The 21,456-nt window shown below is 35.9% G+C and overlaps 1 protein-coding gene and 1 long non-coding RNA gene across 2 annotated transcripts; both read right to left on the bottom strand.

Moving 5' to 3' along the window:
* Positions 1-8,020: 8,020 nt before the first annotated feature.
* Positions 8,021-8,537, bottom strand: LOC141706486 (uncharacterized). The gene is made up of 3 exons (XR_012568845.1): positions 8,411-8,537; positions 8,232-8,324; positions 8,021-8,102 (listed from the first exon to the last, which is right to left on the bottom strand). It is a non-coding gene; the product is annotated as an uncharacterized LOC141706486 (long non-coding RNA).
* A 43-nt stretch (positions 8,538-8,580) lies between these two features.
* LOC141700610 (uncharacterized) lies at positions 8,581-12,773 on the bottom strand. The gene is made up of 8 exons (XM_074504316.1): positions 11,837-12,773; positions 11,630-11,707; positions 10,900-11,188; positions 10,321-10,605; positions 10,131-10,236; positions 9,398-10,038; positions 8,728-9,147; positions 8,581-8,623 (listed from the first exon to the last, which is right to left on the bottom strand). Exons 1-8 carry the CDS (start codon positions 12,771-12,773, stop codon positions 8,581-8,583), a joined length of 2,799 nt encoding a protein of 932 aa, XP_074360417.1.
* Between the last annotated feature and the right edge of the window lie 8,683 nt (positions 12,774-21,456).

Genomic DNA, 21,456 nt, shown 5'->3' with positions numbered 1-21,456 from the left:
CTAAGAAGCCGGACAAGGCTGACGATGAAGAAAAATAGGAAGAAGAAAACAAATTATTTCTTCTTCCGACTCTCTACAAAAAGAATAGTGAGTCGAATGATTCGCTCTTGTTGGGGAAGAGCTTCCAGCCTTTCTTCTTCCAATCGCTCCAGATGGCGATGGTAGTCCATGTAAAAGAACAGGAGGTGTGTGAGAACCGCCTGGGGAACCGAGTCCTAAATCTCATCAGGAATGACAGTTACGTGTCATTCCTGCTGCCAAACCTCACAGCTCATCTCCATGTTGAAGGTCTCATAATTCAAAAACATATTGTAGTTGACCATGTTTGTGTTGGTATGAAGGAAAGGAGAGTGAGTGTGTGAGAAAAGAAATGATGTGTAGGCTGATTGGAGGTGTTGGTTTATATAGGCAAGAGAATGCCAGGAGACGCAAGGAAATTTAATGCTGACAGGTAGAAATAATTCTACATCGTCTCCCTAGATTGGGAAGAAGAAAAATAGTCATTGGAAAAGTAAAACAGGGTTTAATACGCACAACAAACAAGTAAAAAAGATTACTGTGCATGTACGTGTTCTACTAACCTTAATTGTATTGACTGTTAATATCTTACCCGTTCAAATTCTGAGTAAAAATAAGACTGTTTCAGATTTTAACCACAAATAAGTCAAGTAGAGGATCATAATTTAATAACAGCACTTAGACTTATATCAGAACTTAACAGTCATCAAAACATGATTTCTTAACTCGAAAAATGAATGCCTATCTTTGTGATTTTTCACACAAATTCTGAGTTCGGTTTTTTAGAACTTATTTATCAGAGTTTCCAGCAGGACTTGTCATCAGAATTTATGCAATCTGACACATAAACTGTTCATCTAAAACAACATTGATCACCACAGTAATTTTTATCATTCATATGGAGTGTTAGTGTGTGCATTAAGCTAAATATCAGACAAAGAGTAATGTCTGATTCACTTCAGTACATCTTAGAAATAAGGCATAACTAAAACTTTACTTAAAATCTGTCATTATTCTGAAGCCTACTGTTGAGTGAGTTCATGCATGAGTCCACCTCAACTATTTTGTGCTTATTTTATGCATCTTTTGAAAGTCCATTTTACAGTGGCTTCTCAGTGTAAGTGAGTCACGACTACTTATCAGAATTTATGCTATTAACAGAGTATTTCTCCAGTAATCATAGAGTGTGAAAAGTCACCAAGAAAAATAATTATTTGCTTTTTTGATGCATATTACTTAATACCAGCAATGCACTTGGGTCGTCCCTTCCACATTTTTACTCTAGACCTCAAAGGAGTACCTGATTTTTTTTTTTTACTTTTTCTTTTGATGAGTGAGGTTTATCAGCACTCAGTACATTCATCAGTTTTACTGACATCAGATCTTAACAGATGAGAAGCATGATTCTAGTTTTTGACTGAGTAATAAGATAGACAAAGTAAACTGAACTAAGCTCAATATCAGAATTTGCTTGTGTCAATAGATTTCCACATAAATAATTACTTCTAACATGGGATTTATAGTATATTGAAGACTACTAGGTCAGCATCAAGTACAGTTATCTTCATAGGATTGAATAGTCACATAAACAGTCATATCACTATCAGAGTTTAGAAATACACATCAGACAACAATCAGTACTTAAGCAATTTTCAATTAAGCACAGAATACAGAAATAGAGTAATTTCTGTAAATACTGATCATAGAGTCTGATGCATCAGAATAAAGGCTAGGCAGATTTAGAGAAAGAACCTGAAACCATTCTAAGTTCATTTACCAATCTTGTAAAAGTAGCTTCACACAGTGGTTTTGTGAAGATATCTGCTAGTTGTTGATCTGTTGGAACAAAGTGCAATTCCACTGTACCTTCATCCACATGTTCCCTTATGAAGTGGTATCTAATGCTGATGTGTTTTGTCATTGAGTGTTGAACTGGGTTACCTGTCATAGCAATAGCACTTTGATTATTACAGTATATAGGGATTTTAAAATATGTTAACCCATAATCCAGTAACTGATTCTTCATCCAAAGAATCTGTGCACAACAGCTTCCTGCAGCAATGTACTCTGCTTCTGCAGTTGATGTGGAAATTGACTTTTGTATCTTGCTAAACCAAGAAATCAATTTGCCTCCAAGAAATTGGCAGCTTCCACTTGTGCTTTTCCTGTCAATTTTGTAACCTGCAAAATCTGCATCTGAGTAACCTATTAGTTTAAAATCTGATTCTCTGGGATACCACAATTCCAGATCAGCTGTTCCCTTAAGATACTTGAAAATTCTTTTCACAGCTGTTAAGTGAGGTTCTCTTGGATCTGCTTGAAATCTTGCACAAAGACAGGTAGCATACATGATATCAGGTCTACTATCAGTTAGATAGAGTAGAGAGCCAATCATACCTCTGTAATCAGTGATATCTACTGATTTACCAGTATCCTTATCTAGTTTTGTTGCAGTGGCCATGGGAGTGGATGCACTTGAACAATCTTGCATTCCAAATTTCTTCAGCAAATTTCTGGTGTACTTGGTTTGACAAATAAAAGTGCCTTTTTCATTCTGCTTGACTTGAAGGCCCAGAAAATAGCTAAGTTCCTCCATCATACTCATTTGATATCTTGACTGCATCAGTTTGGCAAACTTCTTGCAAAGTCTGTCATTTGTAGAACCAAAGATGATATCATCAACATATATCTGAACCAGAAGTAAGTCCTTTCCATGGTTGAGGTAGAATAGTGTTTTGTCTATAGTTCCTCTGTTAAATCCACTTTCTAGAAGAAACTGAGCTAAAGTCTCATACCATGCTCTTAGAGCTTCCTTAAGGCCATACAGTGCTTTATCAAGCCTGTAGACATGATTAGGATATTTGGAATCTACAAAGCCTGGAGGTTGTTCAACATATACTTCCTCCTCCAATTCTCCATTGAGAAAAGCACTTTTCACATCCATTTGAAAGACAGTAAACTTTTTGTGAGCAGCATAAGCCAAAAATATCCTTATGGCTTCCAATCTAGCAACTGGTGCAAATGTTTCATCATAGTCAATTCCCTCATGTTGAGAATATCCTTTTGCAACCAACCTTGCCTTATTTCTTGTAATTATGCCATCACTATCAGTTTTGTTTCTGAATACCCACTTTGTACCAACAACAGATCTGTTCTTTGGTCTTGGCACTAGGGTCCAGACTTTGTTTCTTTCAAATTCATTTAACTCTTCCTGGATTGCTTGCACCCAATCAGCATCTTGAAGAGCTTCTTCCACTTTCTTTGGTCCATTCTGAGAGAGAAAAGAATTGTAAAGAAATTCACTTGAAGTAGCTGTTCTAGTTCTGACACCTGCATCAGGATTTCCAATTATTAAGTCAGGTGTATGTGATTTAGTCCACTTCCTTGCAGATGGAAGGTTTTCTCTAGAACTGGATGCTCCCCCACGATCCATGCTATCTTCATCAACATTTTATGATGCTCCCCCTGAAACTATGCTCTCTGAGTTGGATTCTTCAGAATTTAAGTTTTCAGAATTATCAGAACTTGGCTTATCAGAACTTGATGAGCCAGATGTATGTTCTGATACTTCTTGAGATGTGGTTGTATCTTGAGTATGCCCCCCTGCATAGGTGCATCATCAGAGTTTAATCCATCAGAGTTTGCAGTATCAGGATTTAGACTGTCAGGATTTTCAGTATCAGAATTTAAGTCTTTATTTTCAAATCTCAGCTGATCATGATCATTGAAATCTTCAAGTCCAGTAATCTTCTTATCATCAAAAGAGACATTGATAGATTCCATGAACACTCTTGTTCTCAAGTTATAGACTCTGAAGGCTTTTGTGGAAAGTGGATATCCAACAAAGATTCCTTCATCAGCTTTTAGATCAAATTTGGATAGCTGTTCAGGATGAGTCTAAAGAACAAAACACTTGCATCCAAATACGTGAAAATACTTCAGATTTGACTTCTTTTTCTTCACCATCTCATATGGTGTCTTTTCATGCTTGTTAATTAGTGTTGCATTCTGAGTAAAACAAGCAGTCTACACAACTTCATCCCAGAAATAGGTTGGAAGCTTTGCTTCATCAAGCATTGTACGTGCAGCTTCAATGAGAGTTCTATTCTTTCTTTCAACAACTCCATTTTGCTGTGGAGTTCCAGGAGCAGAAAATTCCTGCTTGATTCCATGGTTTTTGCAGAACTCTTCCATTATCAAATTCTTGAACTCAGTACCATTATCACTTCTTATTATCTTCGCAGAATCTTTGACCAACTAATCCAGTTGCCTGACATGATCAATCAAGATAGATGCAGTTTCACTTTTTGTGTGCAAGAAATACACCCATGTGTATCTGGTGAACTCATCCACCACTACAAGAAAAAAGTCCATAGACATCGCTTTTTGGCCGATGTCTATGTTGTTTCCCAACCGATGTTGATGTCGGTGATGTCTATTCTAGACATCGGTGAATACCCGATGTCTATACTCGATTAGACATCGATTTTAGTTAAAAAACAGATGTCTATGTGTTGATTATTAGAACAAAATGCTATAAATAAATTATTTAATAACTAAATTACACCTAATTAAACATGTTAAACATATCATGAGCTATGTTTTTTGTCACAAAAACATAGATTTTAGTGAAAAACACTGATGCCTATGTGATGATTTTTTACAAAAAATGCTATAACAAAATTATTTAATAACTAAATTACACCTATTAAAACATATTAAACATATATTGAGCTATATTTTTTGTCACAAAAACATCGATAATTTTGACAGAGGTGATGTAAAATGGCATATTAAACATCTGTTTCTTTAATGAAAGGTGATGTCTTATTAAGCGTATAGACATCAGTTTTTTCTAGAATGAAGTGATGTCTATGTATCATTTAGACTTGAACATGTTAGTCTTTCACATCAGTTATTTACCTTAAACTGATGTACATTGCGTTTTTTGACATCAGTTTTGTTTGGTTAAAAGTGATGTTTATAACGTCACTTGACATCGGTTTTATCTTAAACAAAGTGATTTCTATGTTTAATTTAGACTTGAACCTGGATTCCTTTGACATCAGTTTTTTACCTTAAAGTGATGTACATTATCTTTTTTGACATCAGCTTTTCTTAATTAAAAGTGATGTGTAAGAAATTTATAGACCAAATGGTGTAAAGTTTTACATCACTAATTTTCTAAAAAAGCGATGTACTCGTTACTAATAGACATTTGTTATAAATAAAACCGATGTCCTTTACTACATAACCAAAACTAAAACATTGGAATAACACGCATCCATACAATCTAACCAGTCAATCATTCATACATTTAACCATTCAATCATCCGAAAACCACCAACACCAACCCCATCATCTGCATCAATCATCCAAAAATCACCAACATCAACCCCATCATCTGCATCAATCATTCAAAAACTACAGAATCTACATTACCAAATGTACAACCCCCAGCATTTGCAAACCTATACAGCAACCCCAGCATTCATACACTTACATTCTTACTACACAGAACCGTCTAAATTACCAAATGTACGACTACGTAAAAGAAAAGACCTTGAGTACAAGAATTGATCAGATATGCTCTTGGATGAACTGCAGAGCCTCAATGCGAACTTCATCTAGCTGTTCAATGCTGTAACACGATCGAGTCTTGGCCAACCACTACAAATTCCAAATAAACAAAATTCAGTACATGAATGAAAAGTAACCATATCGAAAAGTAACCATATCGAAAAGTAACCATATCTCAGTATATAGCAAACTGGAAGCATCAAGGTAATACCTTTTTAGCAAAATTCAACTTGTCATCATCGATAATTTCTTTCATGTATCGCATTATTACATACGCACATTCAATCCCACCGGGTTGTTTGGGAGATCCCTATTTCATTAATTAAAAGACAAATCAGGCATGTCAAATAAATCATATATATTAAGCACAAATATTAGGTACTCGATCTATTGTACTTACACTAAGAAACTTTGCCTTGGCCATCTTGTTGCCCCTGCCGGTTTCAGAGTTGTAACTTTTCAAAACCCTGCATAAAAAACATAAAATCTCATATAATGTACAGAAATGAACATGCAATTATACCAAACTGTTACGTTAATAAAAATTTACCTTGATAACGCCTTTTCTAGTTCTGAAAATTGTGTCGGGTGAGGTAGTGGATTCAGAATATATATTTCCCCTTACCAGATAACGACCAAAATCCAATACATACTATTTTCATAAAAAAACAAAGACAGATAGGACACATCACATAGAAATTTGTACTGTACTATCCATGTTTTTAATTTTCAGTATTATAATAAGTACTTACTTCTGATTATGCGGAAGAAAGAATAGGCGATCCGGGTTACCCTCTCTCAACCGGTTTAAAATGTATGCTTCAAAATCAGCATTCACGTGATATGTGGATCCGGGGTCAATAAAAGCAAATGTCTCCGCCAGTTCTGGTATTTCACTAATCTCAGAATGCAAGTGCCTATCGAAAGAGTGCTGATATTAAAATGCAAGTTCTGGAAAATTACAAACATTAAAAAAAATGATCATTAAAAAGAAAAAAAGGTAACTTACGCCATGTAACTTGCAACTACTGCTTGGCCCAACATTTCAAACTCCAATAAAGACACAACATTCTCATACAACAAATAAATTGTTTTTTCATGTCCAAACACATTCGGCTCACATCGAACCTGGATACTGACCCCGGTAGTTTTCATCCAAGTTGTTGCATGTTTATACAACAGCTTAAAGCCCTTTGGCACTTTCGCACCTGGCTTTGCTTGAAGAAATTGTGCCTTCAAATCCTGCAACCCGTCATTCTTTTTTATTTTTTCAGCACTTGTTCGGGGCCTTTCTTTTTTCTGCACCTGATGATAATATAAAACCAAAATAAAATGTATATACCACTTAATTTTTAATATCTTGAAATGAATAATTTAATTACAAAATTCAGACAATATTATACATATATATATTATTCATCATACCGCAACATTTGTGTAGCTAATTAATTCCTCAGGCCATGCCAAAAAAGATCCTAGAGCATCGCGGACAGTCATCATGTCATCACCACGTGTCTCAGCTGGAAGCAAGGCATCTGGTTTTATGAGGCCATCAACGGAGACACATTGATGTCCAATTGGTATATCAACTCCATGTACCAAATCAGTTAAATTATGCTCACGAGGATATACCATACCAAATGCAACCTTATTCTCAAGTCTCTCGACAGATAGCTCACAAGATCGTTGGGCCTATAATATTTAAATAAACAAAATTAAAAAATTAAGGTAACAATGATTTATCTTAGTAAGATAAATGACAAGGTTGCTCACAAAATTAAAATAACTTACGTGACTTCCAGGAGGTGAAGGCCTAGTTGGGCCATCTGTAAAAACACAGTCATCATCTTCATATACCAACACAACTCCTCTTGCAGGTGGTGGATTTTACTTCATTTCTTTATCCTTTTCTGGATCGAAACTTGCCTTTTCAGATGGCATTGGAGAGTGGAAAGTACCTCCACTTTCGATCACTGACTTCAAGCGATCAATCTCTGCCTCGAGAGCTTGCATTTTTTTTCAAGTAGTTCATCCCTTTGTCGATCACGGGCCATCAACTCTGCCTTTGTGATTCGAAGCTTTGGCTCTCTTGGCAAATTAAAGTATTGTTTTGGAGTGATGTACCCTCCAACAGCCCGAACCCTCCCAGAATGCTCACGACTCTCCAAAGCCGTTGTCAGAACATCTTCAGCACTAGAAAACTGAATCTCACCCTTCTTCTTTTTTCCAACAATGCGTTCTGTTAACAAGAAAATAAATAAAACATTGACAGGGGTCCTATTTATACTGATTCGCCTACTTTACTGATTTATGTCGTCCTAATTTTACTGATTCGCCTACTTTAATGTAATTTAACCAAAATTAAAACTTACAATTTTATCGCATACAACAGCCAAATCTTCATCGACCTCTTCGACCTCTTGTCCGTTTTTCCGCTTACGAGCCTTTTGCCAAAAAATCGCTCTATCCGGTTCTTCTCCCGGATTCAACCTTCCTTTTTTTATCTGTTACAAATAAAATAAAATACAGTAATACAAATAACTCCAGGGCTAAAAAATGTAGGACTCTAATTTATTATGGACTGACCTATTATAAATTAAATACAGTTATACAATTAAATGAACTTTTCTTACCTCATCTTCTTTTAAACCGATGTAGCCCTTTCTTGACAACCGGTGATGATATTTTCTCTTAGACACTCTTTCACTTTGTGTGTCATGAATTTCCTAAAAACATGTCACAAGATTACAAAAATTACAACAAACGATGCAAAAAAATCACCAAAATCATATATTACCGAATTAAAACATACCTTCCACTTAGAATCAGTCCTCTGTCTCACAAACCTTTTCCAGGTTGCCTTACTAACATAACCATAGCCTCTTGGCGGCTTACTCAGCTTCTTCTTTTCTCCAATAAATGGTAGCACATACTTTCTCGTCAAATCAGTCTTAAACTGTCGCCATTTAGAGCCTGCTGACTTTAGGACCATGTTTTCAATTTCTGGTTTAACTTTGAAGGTAGCCTGAAAAAACACAAGTTCACAAAATCATACCAGGAAAAACTTATATTCAAGATCTACATTTGATAATAATTTTTTACAATTGATCTAGTACCTGGAGATCTAACCAAAGCTTTGATTTTAATTCAGGGTCTACATTTGGCCACGTAGGAATGTCGATTGGAATCGTAGTCCTGGCCAACATACCAATGTAAGACTGCAAACGGGCTCTAGTTTCCCCATTAGGAATCCCCCATTCATTGGCAGTGACTTTAACTTTCTTCCCGCGAGCTTTCTTGACAATCACTTTGTACATTGCGCATACGCCTCGCTTACCCCCAGACTTCCTTGTAGCAGTATTAGTTGTAGTATTTGTCTGTTCTGAGTTAGTCGGTTGAGATTCCGATGCATGCCCTTCATTGTTTTCATCATTGTTCGGAACATCCTCCAGCCGCTTGGGGCTTCCACCGCTAAGATTCTGTGATGCAGTCTTTTCTGATTGCTTTCGCATTTGCTTTTTTGGTGCCATTCTTTCCTCTTCCTCTAATCTGAAAAATTAACTAATATTTAACAGATTAGAACAACTACACAGTTCATGGTATAATGTCTAACAGATATGCAGAAAATTAAACAAAATTCTCATTTAATTGTCAAGAAAAATTATATTTAGACTTATATAACTACATTGAAAAATTACAAGAAAACAGAAATCACAAGATACATTACAAATAACAAGAAAAATTACAAATAACAAGAAAAATTACAAATAAGGAGAATATATAGCTAGACTCCTATAACTTTTTGACCCATATACCCTCAACATTTTCTCTTCTATTACAAACACTTGCATCATCAATATTAGCAGGGTCACATGTAGGGATATTAGAACAGAATGGGGGAGGGTTCCAGGAGGTGTCTTCAGGAGCATCTTCATTGTAAACATCATGATAGTCTCGAGTTATCGCCGATAACACAACGGACCAATTAACATCAACTGGATCCTCAATATAAAATACTTGGTTGACTTGGTCAACAGATACATATTTGTCCTTTTTGTGACCTGGTCGATTGAAGTTGACAAGGGTGAAACCAAGATCATCGGACTTGACACCTTTGTCACTTGCTGCCCATGTACATAAAAACAGAGGGGCCTTAAATGCGTGGTAGTCTAATTCCCATATTTCCCTGATCACCCCATAAAACTTTAAATCACTCTCTATAGGATTCATGTCCTTAGCACTAGAGACTTGGACTGTCCTCGCAACTAATGACACACCACTATTCTGAACTACCCTTGCATTATCTCGATCCTTTGTGTGGTATCGGACCCCTTCAACAACATAACTTTCGTAAGTCAAAACTGAAAATGAAGGTTTCCCAGCCAACCATCTTATAGTTTCAGATACGGCTTCCGCATTCTCCCTCATTTCTGTACTGACCTACATATAATTTATTGATGCATATAAGTGGCTACAAATTTAAAAACACGACTTATAAAAATAAAAGAGAAGGAAAAAGAATGTAAACCAACTTTTTGTTCAAACCAATTGGCAAATTGTCGATTGTGCTCTCCCAATAGCCACTGTACACTCTTCTTTTTCCCTCGATAAATCTCTTCCAAATATTTTTTATGCAACCTGAAATTACTTACATCAAATTCGACTAAACTATACCAAATACAACTTTAACAATTATATGTATACTTTTTATGTTTTACGTACATAACATATGGTTCCACTTCCGAATTATTACGAAGAACTGAAAGATGAGCCTCATCTCGTTCTTTTTCCGCAACTGACTTCATAGTCACACCAACGATTGGACTAGAAATTTTTTCTTCATCTTTCGGAAGACCGGCTGTTCTACTACTCCCGCTATAGAACTCACTGCAAAATTCTATTGACTCTTCTTTGAGATAACCTTCAGCTATAGAACCTTCTGGATAGAATCGGTTTCTTACATAACTCTTCAATATTTTATTAAAGTGTTCAAATGGAAACATCCATCTATAAAAAACCGGTCCACATAATCGCAGTTCCCTTACTAGGTGGACCATAAGATGTATCATAACATCAAAAAATGACGGAGGGAATATCTTCTCTAACTCACACAGGGTCAATATCACATTTGCTTGTAATTTATTCAACTTTGACACATCTACAACTTTGTTGCACAGAGAGTTGAAGAAAAAACACAATCTTATGATACTAACCCTAACATTTTTCGGAAGCACTGAACGAATGCAAACAGGTAGTAGTTATTGGAGAAGGATATGGCAGTCATGGGACTTTAAACCATACAACTTCATATCAATCATCGATACACAATTTCTTATATTTGAAGCATGTCCGTATGGAAGTTTCATGTCGTACAATGATGTCAATATTGTTTGTTTTTCTTTCCGGGAGAGAGTATAAGGGGCAGGAGGTAGGTATGTTCTTTTCTCACCTACTTCTGGAGCTAAATCAGGTCGTATTCCCATGTCAACCAAATCAAGACGTGAGGCAAGGCTGTCTTTACTCTTGAATTTCATGTGTAGAAGTGTCCCAATTATATTATCACACACGTTCTTTTTGACGTGCATGACATCTAAACAATGTCGAACATGGTGAAACTTCCAATACTCTAACTCAAAAAAAGCTGACTATTTTTTCCATGGAGACTCCACCTTTCTTGGCTTCCCCCCCTTCCCAAAACTGAACCTAAGTTGTTGTTGTTGCCCCAACACTTCCTCTCCACTAAGTGGTTCAGGTGCACAACCAAATTCTTGTTCTTCATTAAAAGCTGTCCTTTGTCTCCTATACGGATGATAAAGATCTAAATACCGACGATGTCCTTGGTAGCTCATTTTTCTACTACGACTTAGATATTTAGCCACGGTCTGATCACCGCATACTGGACAGGCCCTATAACCCTTATTAACGCACCCCGACAAATTTCCATATCACGGAAAGTCATTTATTGTCCACATCAAGATTGCCTTTAGAGTGAAAAAGGATTTGGTATGGGCATCGTACACGTTTGGTTCACCTTCCTCCCACAATTTTTTTAAATCGTCGATCAGTGGCTGGAGATATACGTCAATATCATTACCAGGCTCTTGTAGGCCTGAAATTAATGTTGTTAACATCATAAACTTCCTCTTCATGCATAACCATGGAGGAAGATTATATATTACTAACATAACTGGCCAGCAGCTGTACCAATTATTTAATCCATTGTTGTGTGGATTTATACCATCGGCCGCTAATCCTAAACATATATTTCTTGCCTCCCTACCAAACTCAGGCCACCTACAATCTACATTTCTCCAAGAAGGAGAATCAGAGGGGTGACGCATCTTTCCATCTTTGGATCGATTATTTGCATGCCAACTCATTAATTCAGCAGTAGATGAAGATTTAAACATTCTTTTAAATTTGGGGATTATCGGAAAATACCACATAACCTTAGCTGGCACATTTACCCTAACTTGACCATCTTTCCCAACTTTCCAGCGAGAGAGATGGCATTTGGGACACTCGGAAGAAGACTCGAGAATTGGACCCCTGTATAATACGAAGTCATTTGGACAAGCGTGGAATTTAATATACTCGAGGCCTAAATCAGTCAAGGTTTTCTTGGCTTCATACATATTAGACGGAAGCAGATTATCTTTAGGAAGAATTGATCTAATTGATTGAAACAGATCAGTAAAAGCTTTATCGGAAACTCTAAACCTAGCCTTCCAATTATGTAATTTTAAGACCGACTCCAGTTTAGTACACTCACTTCCCTCAAACAGAGGTTGTTCTGGATCGGCAACAAACCTCTTAAAGTTATCTGACTCTTTATCGCATTCTTCCCTACTATAGGCTGCTTCACACACGTTAAATGTTTCTGATATTGGTATGGGCTTCGAGGGAGGACAAGTACTACCAACAGATGACCTAGTACTATTATCATGGTTTTCTCCATGCCAAATCCAATCAGAATATCCTAAATTAAACCCTGATTCATAAAGATGACCTCTGATTATATTCACAGAAAACTTTTTGAAGTTAGAGTAGTGTGCACAAGGACAAAGAATTTTCTTGGGTTTTTTAGCATTTTCCTCGGAAAATATCAAGAAGTTTTCAACACCAATTTCATACTGTAGAGAATCCCTATCGACTTTTATCCAAGACTTATCCATTTAAAACCACCTGGTATATCACTAAAAAATTCAGTATAAGGCTTATATTTATTTTATAAGTCTAATATTTATTTTAGAAGTCTAACTTGATTTTAAGTATGACATCCACACATAGGGCAGACTATAAACGACATAAGAAAACTGAGAATTCATATTATACATAATGCATATTATACATTTTAATGTTATATATTTTGTTATAATATGATATGAATCGATTTGTAATGCATTACGTAATTCATATTATACATTTAATTATAGTACTAGTACTATATATTAACTAGTCATTCGGTACTTAATGTATAATCACTATATAATTAACCATAGTATAATAGTCAGATCACGGATGCAGATTATCAAATTATAAATGTACTATTTTCAACTAAACACTTGCATACACAATCACTAAATTAACCACACACTTGCATCCAAAATTCAGAACACGATTACATTTAAATATAACATACTAATACCAAAATGAATTCTCCTGCACATAATTGCAAATAAAACAAAACTGAGATTTTATATAATACATAATGCATATTATACACAACACATAGATCAACATAAGAACCAACTACATAGCACATAGACAAAAAAAACACTATCAAAACTAACAAAATAAATCAAATGTATAAGCGTACAAAACAGAGTTGGAAAAGAAAACTCACCGAAGATCAAAAAATTAAACATCACTAATGTCCTGCAAAAACAAATCACAACATTACAAACAAATGAAAAAATAAAAAATAAATAAAAAAATACAAATGTACAACCAAAAACACCCAAGTTACCTAAAGCTTTAAATCTTTTTCTCAACTTAGGTCCTGTATACAACAAGAAGAAAAGTATTAGCAACAAGTTTAGACATTAAATTAATAAAAAAATAAGGGTTTCGAATTAGATAAAACCCCAATTTACAAAATTAGGGCTTTGAATTCAAAAATCCTCAACTTTTAAATCTGGTCTTCATGCAGAGAAGACAAGTTCGATTCAAGTAGATACAACACTTACTGAAGTAGAGAGGTTAACTGAAAGAGGCTTAACGGAGAGATTGAGAGCGGAGAGAGAGAGAGAGAGAGAGAGAGAGAGAGAGAGAGAGAGAGAGGTTCCACAGACAGGTTCGAGAGAGAGAGAGAGGTGAGAGAGAGAGAGGTTCGAGAAATTATGATGGTGAGATGATGACCGGAGTTCAGAGAGATTGTGAGGGGAGAGAGGTTCGAGAAAGAGGGGGGCTTCGAGAGAGAGAGAGGAAATTTCTGTTAGTTTTTAGTTTTTTTGTTTTTAGTTATCTGTTTTGATTTTGTTGTGTCTGAAAATTGATTTGGGGGGAACCAAAATTTGGTTAAGGGGGGAGAATTTTGGGATTGGGGGGAATGTAGAACTAAAAAATGAATGAAAATTTCACTAACGGGGGAAAGAAATGGTGGGCGCGAATTTTGTTTTTTTTTGGTGAATTTTAGACATCGGTTTAATTATAACTGATGTCTACAAAGAACAAAGACATCACAAAAATACGGGGTGATGTCAATACTTTTTTTAACATCAGTGGCAAAGTTAACCGATGTCTAATGTGTGATATCTATTGACATTATTCTTGTAGTGCACTATGACCAAATCATATTTCTTCTTTACAATAGACATGACATTTACTGGACCAAATAGATCAACATGTAGTAGGTGATAAGGATCAAGAATTGATGATTCAGTCTTGCTCTTGAATGAGGATTTCCTTTGTTTAGCCTTCTGACAAGAATCACAAAGGCCATCAGGAGCAAATACTGACTTTGGCAGTCCTCTCACAAGATCTTTCTTGACTAGTTCATTTATATTGTTGAAATTTAAATGAGAGAGTTTCTTGTGCCAATTCCAGCTTTCTTCAATTGATGCTCTACTCATCAGACAGATTGCAGAACCATCAGTACTTGTTGAAAGCTTGGCTTTATAGATGTTACCACGCCTGTATCCTTTCAGAACAACTTTACCTGTAGATTTACTTACAACTTCACAGTGTTCTTCAAAGAAATCCACATGATAACCTCTGTCACAGATTTGACTAACACTCAGCAGATTGTGTTTAAGTCCTGAGACCAGAGCTACTTCTTTAATGATGACATTCCCGAGATTGACATTGCCATATCCCAATGTTTTTCCAATGTTGCCATCTCCATAAGAAACACTTGGGCCAACCTTCTCCACAAAGTCTGATAGTAGGGCTTTATTTCCAGTCATATGTCCTGAACATCCACTGTCCAAAACTAGGATATTTTTCCTGTTGCCCTGCAATCACAAAGACCACTAATGACTAGTTTTAAGGACCCAGACTTGCTTGGATCCTTCGGCCTTATTAAGTTTGTTAACATTTGCAGCGGATTTAGCATTAGAGTTTATGTTAACATTTTTCTTATCAGAATTTACACTATCAGACTTTGAATCAGAACTTACACTAGAAGGAACAATGCTAACTTTCTTTAAAGAAGGTTTTATTTGATAATAATCATAGTACAGACTATGATATTCCTTACAAGTATAAATGGAATGCTATAAACTACCACAATGAAAACAAGGATTTTGTGGCTTATATCTAACAGACTGACTCTTAACTCCTGACTGTGGAGGTAAGGAGTTTATGTTCTTATTCTTCCTGTTAAAAGAAGCCAGATGGTTAGAACTTCCACAGTTATGACATGTTTTTCTTGGAGCATCAGGAACAAGCTTATAATCATTGCTTTTATTCACACCTTCCTTTCCATTCCTATTTTTCCTAGGTGATTTTACCTTGTTTGCATTCTTAACATCTTTCAGCTTATGCTTAAGCCGATTCTTTGTCATTAAGCCTACGTTTACTTCAGTTGTCTTTTCCTGTTTTAGTTTGTCAGAAGTTAATTCCTTTTTAACTTCTGATTTCTCAGTATCAGACTTTATAGCTACAAACTTAACACGTTATAACTTTGGCTTTTGTTTAACAACTATAGGCTTAATATCTACAGATCCTTTATTATTCTTATCTTCTCCATAACCTAAGCCCTCTTTCCAGTTTTCACTACTTAACAAATTCTGAGTTGTTCTGCCAGAGTTAGTCCAAGTCCTGATAATCTCTCTTTCCTTTTCTAACTCATCTTTTAGAGATTCATTCATTTTAAGCACTTCATCTCTAACATTGAAAGCATAATCTCTATCTTTCTGAGTTTGATGGAACATGACTAACTCTTTTTCTAAATAATCATTCCTCTTTTTGCAAACAAGATTTTCAGAAGTTAATCTTTCACATGTTAAAGTTTGATCTCTATAGCTAATGAACATGGTTTTAAGATATCTTCTCAACTCATTAATATCATCAGTATGAAAGGCATAAGTAGTTTGAGGTACCTTTAACTCAGCAGCTTCAGAACTGCTTTCAGCACTTGCCAATCAGCATTTGCCATCAAGGCATAATTTTCCTCACTTTCAGAATCTGAGGTGTCTGTCCAGCTTTTGTTCTTTGTGACAAGAGCCTTGCCTTTGTCACTCTTCACTTTCTTGCAATCAGGAGATATGTGGCCTTTCTCACCACAGTTGTAGCATTTGACATTTGTATAATCTCCTATGTCAGACTTTCCTCCTTTGCCCTCAGATTTTCTGAAATTCTTCTTATCAGAACTTGCACCTTTCCTGGAAAACTTCTTTCCCTTCCTGAACTTTCTGTATGCAATCTTCGTGATTCCTTTCACCATAAGAGCACACAGCTTCATCATCTCTTCATCAGCATCCGTCTCAGGCAAGCTTTCAGATTTTGAGTCATCATCACTATCAGAACTTGATGACTCAGTATCAGACTTTGTGAAGAGAGCTTTACCCTTGCCTTTCTTTGAGGTAGCTTCCCTTTGAGGTAGCTGCCTTGGGGGATTCTTCTTCAGCCTTAAGAGCAACTGTTCTTGACTTTGCTCCTTTCCTCTTGCTTCTTTGTTCCATCTCAAGTTCATGAGTCTTGAGCATCCCATAAATTTCATTAAGAGTCATTTCATCAAGATTATAGTTGTCTCTTATTGTTGCTGCCTTCAAATCCTAGCTTTCAGGAAGAGCCAACAGGAATTTAAGGTTTGAGTCTTCAAGATCATACTCCTTATCAACCAGTGACAAATCATTCAAGAGTTTGACAAATCTATTATATAAATCAGTCAATGACTCATTAGCCTTTGAGTCAAAGTGTTCATACTCTTGAGTAAGTATTGTCTTCTTGTTCTTCTTAATCGTATCAGTTCCCTGACATCTTGTTTACAAGGCATCCCATATCTCCTTTACAGTCTTGCAGTTTATTACCCTGTTTGACATTACATTATCAATGGCACTATGCAGTAAGTGTCGTACCTTAGCATCCTTAGCAATTGATGCGATATCTTCAGCAGTGTAATCACTCTTCTCCTTTGGTACAGACTTTGCTGCTTCACCTGCAACTACAACTGCGAGCTTGGTTGGTTTGTGAGGTCCTTCCTTAATTCTATCGAGATATTCTGGATGTGTAGCTTCCAGAAACATAGTCATCCTCACCTTCCATATGGGATATTCATATGGTCTCAATATGGGAACTCTAATCGTCTCATATCGGCTTTGGATTTGTGTCTTTGGAGGTTCTTCAGTTTTGGTGGGCTTAGTTGGAGTTTCTACTTCAGACATGATTATTTTTGGATCTTAAACTGTTTGTGTGTTAACAGATAGGCTCTGATACCACTTGTTAGGTCACACACACTGTAGAGGGGGGGGGTGAATACAGTGTATAGCACAATCAAATCGAACTTTAATAACTCAAGTAATAGAAAACAAACTTTATTCAAAACAATAAACTCTGTTACAGTATGGAACTGTCCTCTCTCAGTGATGAACAAATATCACGAGAGCTTCTAGGGTTACAATGAATAATCTTCTCGATAATGATAACACTTATAGTGTAAACCCTATGTCTGTGTTTATATACTACACAGTTACAAGATAATCGCTAATTGATATGGAATATAATTCTGCTTCCTAAAATATATCAATCAGATATCTTTTCTTCCAAGTATTCTATTTTTTTCATGCATATCTCTTCTTATGTTTGTCTCGATCTTCTCTTCCTGTAAATCAGCTGCCTTCCTTATCTGAACGTTTCCTTTAAGTCCTGATATTATCTTCTGATAAATATCTCCTGAACCTTAAGTACTGATGACTTAAGTTCCGACTTCAGTATAAGTGCTGATTTCAGTTAAGTACTGATTTGTCCTGTTTAAGTAAGATCTGAAAACTAAACATAAATCACATTAGTCATGACATTATCAAATATATCTAACACAGACCTATCGACAAGTCATTTCACATGTAAAAATCTAGAGACCTCGACAAGTCAAGTATACCTATAAAGAACTCAGAGATCTCGATAAATCATTATACTTAATCGAGAAGTCACTTCTCTATAGAACAAACTGGAGATCTCGACATACCTCTCTAATACAGAATGCATACAACTTCAAGATTCAAGATTATCAGTCAACAAATGATATATTCACTAGACTGAAAAGTCTATAAAGTGGCTTGAAGAATACAAGATCAAGGGCCAAGATTAACTGGACAAATGATGACCACAGACCTACAAGATTCTACACATATTTTCTAAGCTAGAAATGGAAATAGAAAAAGGTTAATTTAGGAAGTAGTTTAGTGCATTTTAGTGCAAGTCTTGTAAACTAGTGTTGCTAGTGTATAAAGCATGCACTGGTCCTTAGTTCACATGTAACAAAACAAATCAAATTTTCTTGTATTCTCTCAAGATAGAAGTTGTGTTCTTATTATCTTAAGATCCCGGAATTTGTAGCAAGACAAACTTAATTAATACAAATTAAGTGAGTTTTGAAATACTGTGCTTGATTATTTTATTTCTGTAAACACAATATCTCTGTAAATCAAAACTGCTTTGTTCATCTAATATACAAACAAGTTTAAAAAGGCTAAAAATCCATGAAACACATTCACCCCTCTCTATGTTGCACTCAATATCTAACAAGTGGTATCAGAGTAAAATTTGAAAGAAAACAGATAAGATCTTGGAAGTATGAGTGCACAAAAGACAAGCAGTATCAAGATACCAACCTTTGATGAAATCAACTATACACTTTGGAAGAAAAGGATGATAATATTCATAAGAATGGTCAATCCCATGTACATCCAGATTCTCAAGAATGGCCCTTTTATCCCCATAGAAAGGGTTGATGAATCTACTGATGGAGACATGGTCATTCCAGCTCACTTTGCTCCTAAAGACCCCTCAAAATACACTGAACCTGAAAAAGAAAATGTCTCTCTGGATAGTAGCCGACAACTAATCTTGATAGAGTCACTTGACAATGTTATGTATAACAATATTTTCAACTGTGACACAGCCAAACAGATTTAAGAGACGATTGAAGTCTTGTGTGAGGGTACAGAGGAAGTAAGATCAAATCAAAGGAGAATACCGGTGTCTCAGTACAAGGGTTTCATGGACAAGCTTAAAGAAGGAATTACTAAAGTTTTTGAAAGGTTTAACAAACTGATAAATAACTTGCAACTCTATGATAAATATTATGAAGCTAAGGAGGTTAACCTAAAGTTTTTTCTAGCTCTTCCTGACCACCTTGAATAGAAAATATTAGATATTAAAGAAGGAAGAGACTTGAGCAGAATGACATTGAAAGTTGTATGGAATTTTGAAGACAGATGAACTTGAGATGTTGTAAAGAAAGTCATTAAAGGCGAATCAAGGACATGTGGTTGATGGTTCTAGTGTCTTAGTTGTCAATAACACTAAAGCAAGTGAAGATGAACAAGATGCTCAAGCTCCAGTCATTTATGGTGTTGAGCAAAAAAACAAAGGACTGATAAGTGGCATTTTATACCACTTAGAGCGTCTCATAACAGCTTGAATTGGTATCTTGGACTCAAGTATTTTGTGTATTTGATGCGTTTTCTAGTGTTTTTTGCATTTCAGGGTATAACTTGCTTAGATAGGTGGTTTTCATCAAATAAAGCTTAAGGAAGTACTTGGAATCAGTCTAGGGGTGATGAGGAAAGAAATCAGCACAAACAGGAGCAAAATGAAGAATTTTCCAGAAGGGTAACACGCGACCGCGCGCTAGGAGCACGCGATCGCATGCCAGCAGGCGACTGCGTGGAGGGAGCATGCGATCGCGTGTGTGCGGAATTTCAGATTCTGGTTTTATTTGTTTTCAATTCTGTTTGGGCTTCTGTTGGCGCGGTGACTCCTGGACTCTTATATAAACCTTATGGGAAGACGTTTTCTTCAATAGGAGCGAAGGCAAGAAGATTGAGAAGACCGTTTTAGCACGCAACAACGAAGAAGATGAAGCATTAGTTTATCTTGTGATTCTTTTAATTCGTTATAACAGTGGATGCTAGTTTTCTTTATGCTTTGAACCTTAATATTTTTGTGACGTACTTCACTATTTATTAAGAATTTTTTCAGCCTTATATAATTATGTTATTAACATGCTTTCATATGAAACCATGGTGACGATGAGTTCTATTATGGGCTAATCGTTATCATGGGGTTCTATAATTAATTTGTTCTGATACCTTAGTGTGTGGTGATTGATTGATATCCTGGTATTGGTTGTGCTTATTCGTCTTATGTACGTAGCTAACATATAAGATAGCGTGTTAGTCTCTATTAAAGTGACAGTGAATATAGAGGTTTAGAACTTGCCATGCTAGGATAGGTTCATGTATTTGTTATACATGATTCGTAGGTAATTTTAACCATCTTACTTGCCCTATGTAATCACGATAGATAACTTGCGCATTAAACCGTAATGTTTTCAATTCTTATAGACATATAAGGACTAAGCATAATTGGTGTCTATTCAACTTTATCTCTTTTGTGGATGCTTGGTAGTAGGGTATTCGTACAACGAAAGTTAGCGTTTACTAGTTTCGTGTTATCTGATTAGTGTCATCACCATCACATGCTAAGGTTAAGAACAATGACTTGGAATGAAGTAGTAATGAAGTTAGAATTCCATGTTTGTCATATATAGTAAATTAACCTCAATTATCTTAGTTAATGTTATTTAATATAATCTCTTAGTTTAATAAAAACCCAATTTGTTCTTTGTCTTAGCATTGAGCGATAACTATACAGTGTTGCATAGGTGCATAAATTGAACTTAACCTAAACCAGTCTCTGTGGGAACGAATCTGATTTATATCTTATACTACTTGAGAATGCGTATACTTGCGTGAATATTAGCGCATGTTTTCTCCCTAACAAGTTTTTGGCGCCGCTGCCGGGGACTCGGTGTTAATTTTTAGTTTATGTGCTTGTCATCAGTGGTCATTAAAGTTCACTGACATTCAATCTAGCATTATCCGGCCAACTATCACAGCTAATACCTTTGAGATCAAGCCTGGCATAATTCAATAGGTGCAAAATTCAATCCAGTTTGGGGGTTCTCCAACTGAAGATCCCAATATGCACATTAGGGATTTCATTGAGATCTGCGACACCTTCAAGTTTAACGGTGTTTCTGAAGATGCTGTAAAGCTGAGACTATTCCCATTCTCTCTGAGGGACAAGGCTAAGAGCTGGTTACACTCTCTACCAGCTGGTTCGATTACTACTTGGGAAGATCTTGCTCAGAAGTTTCTTACTAAATTCTTCCCTATGGCGAAGACAGCT

The sequence above is a fragment of the Apium graveolens genome, chromosome 2 (assembly GCF_009905375.1).
Source record: "Apium graveolens cultivar Ventura chromosome 2, ASM990537v1, whole genome shotgun sequence".
Lineage (NCBI taxonomy): Eukaryota > Viridiplantae > Streptophyta > Magnoliopsida > Apiales > Apiaceae > Apium > Apium graveolens.
The sequence above is the reverse complement of the archived record's forward strand: the minus strand, read 5'-3'. Positions and strand labels throughout refer to the sequence as shown.

Excerpts from the sequence above, each read along its gene's own strand:
- LOC141700610 (XM_074504316.1), bottom strand. The coding sequence starts at position 12,773 with ATGGATAAGTCTTGGATAAAAGTCGATAGGGATTCTCTACAGTATGAA. Across the intron at positions 11,708-11,836 it reads TTTAGGATTAGCGGCCGATG|GCCTACAAGAGCCTGGTAAT; the intron begins GTATAAATCCAC and ends CATTAATTTCAG. Across the intron at positions 10,237-10,320 it reads GAAGTGGAACCATATGTTAT|GTTGCATAAAAAATATTTGG; the intron begins GTACGTAAAACA and ends AAGTAATTTCAG.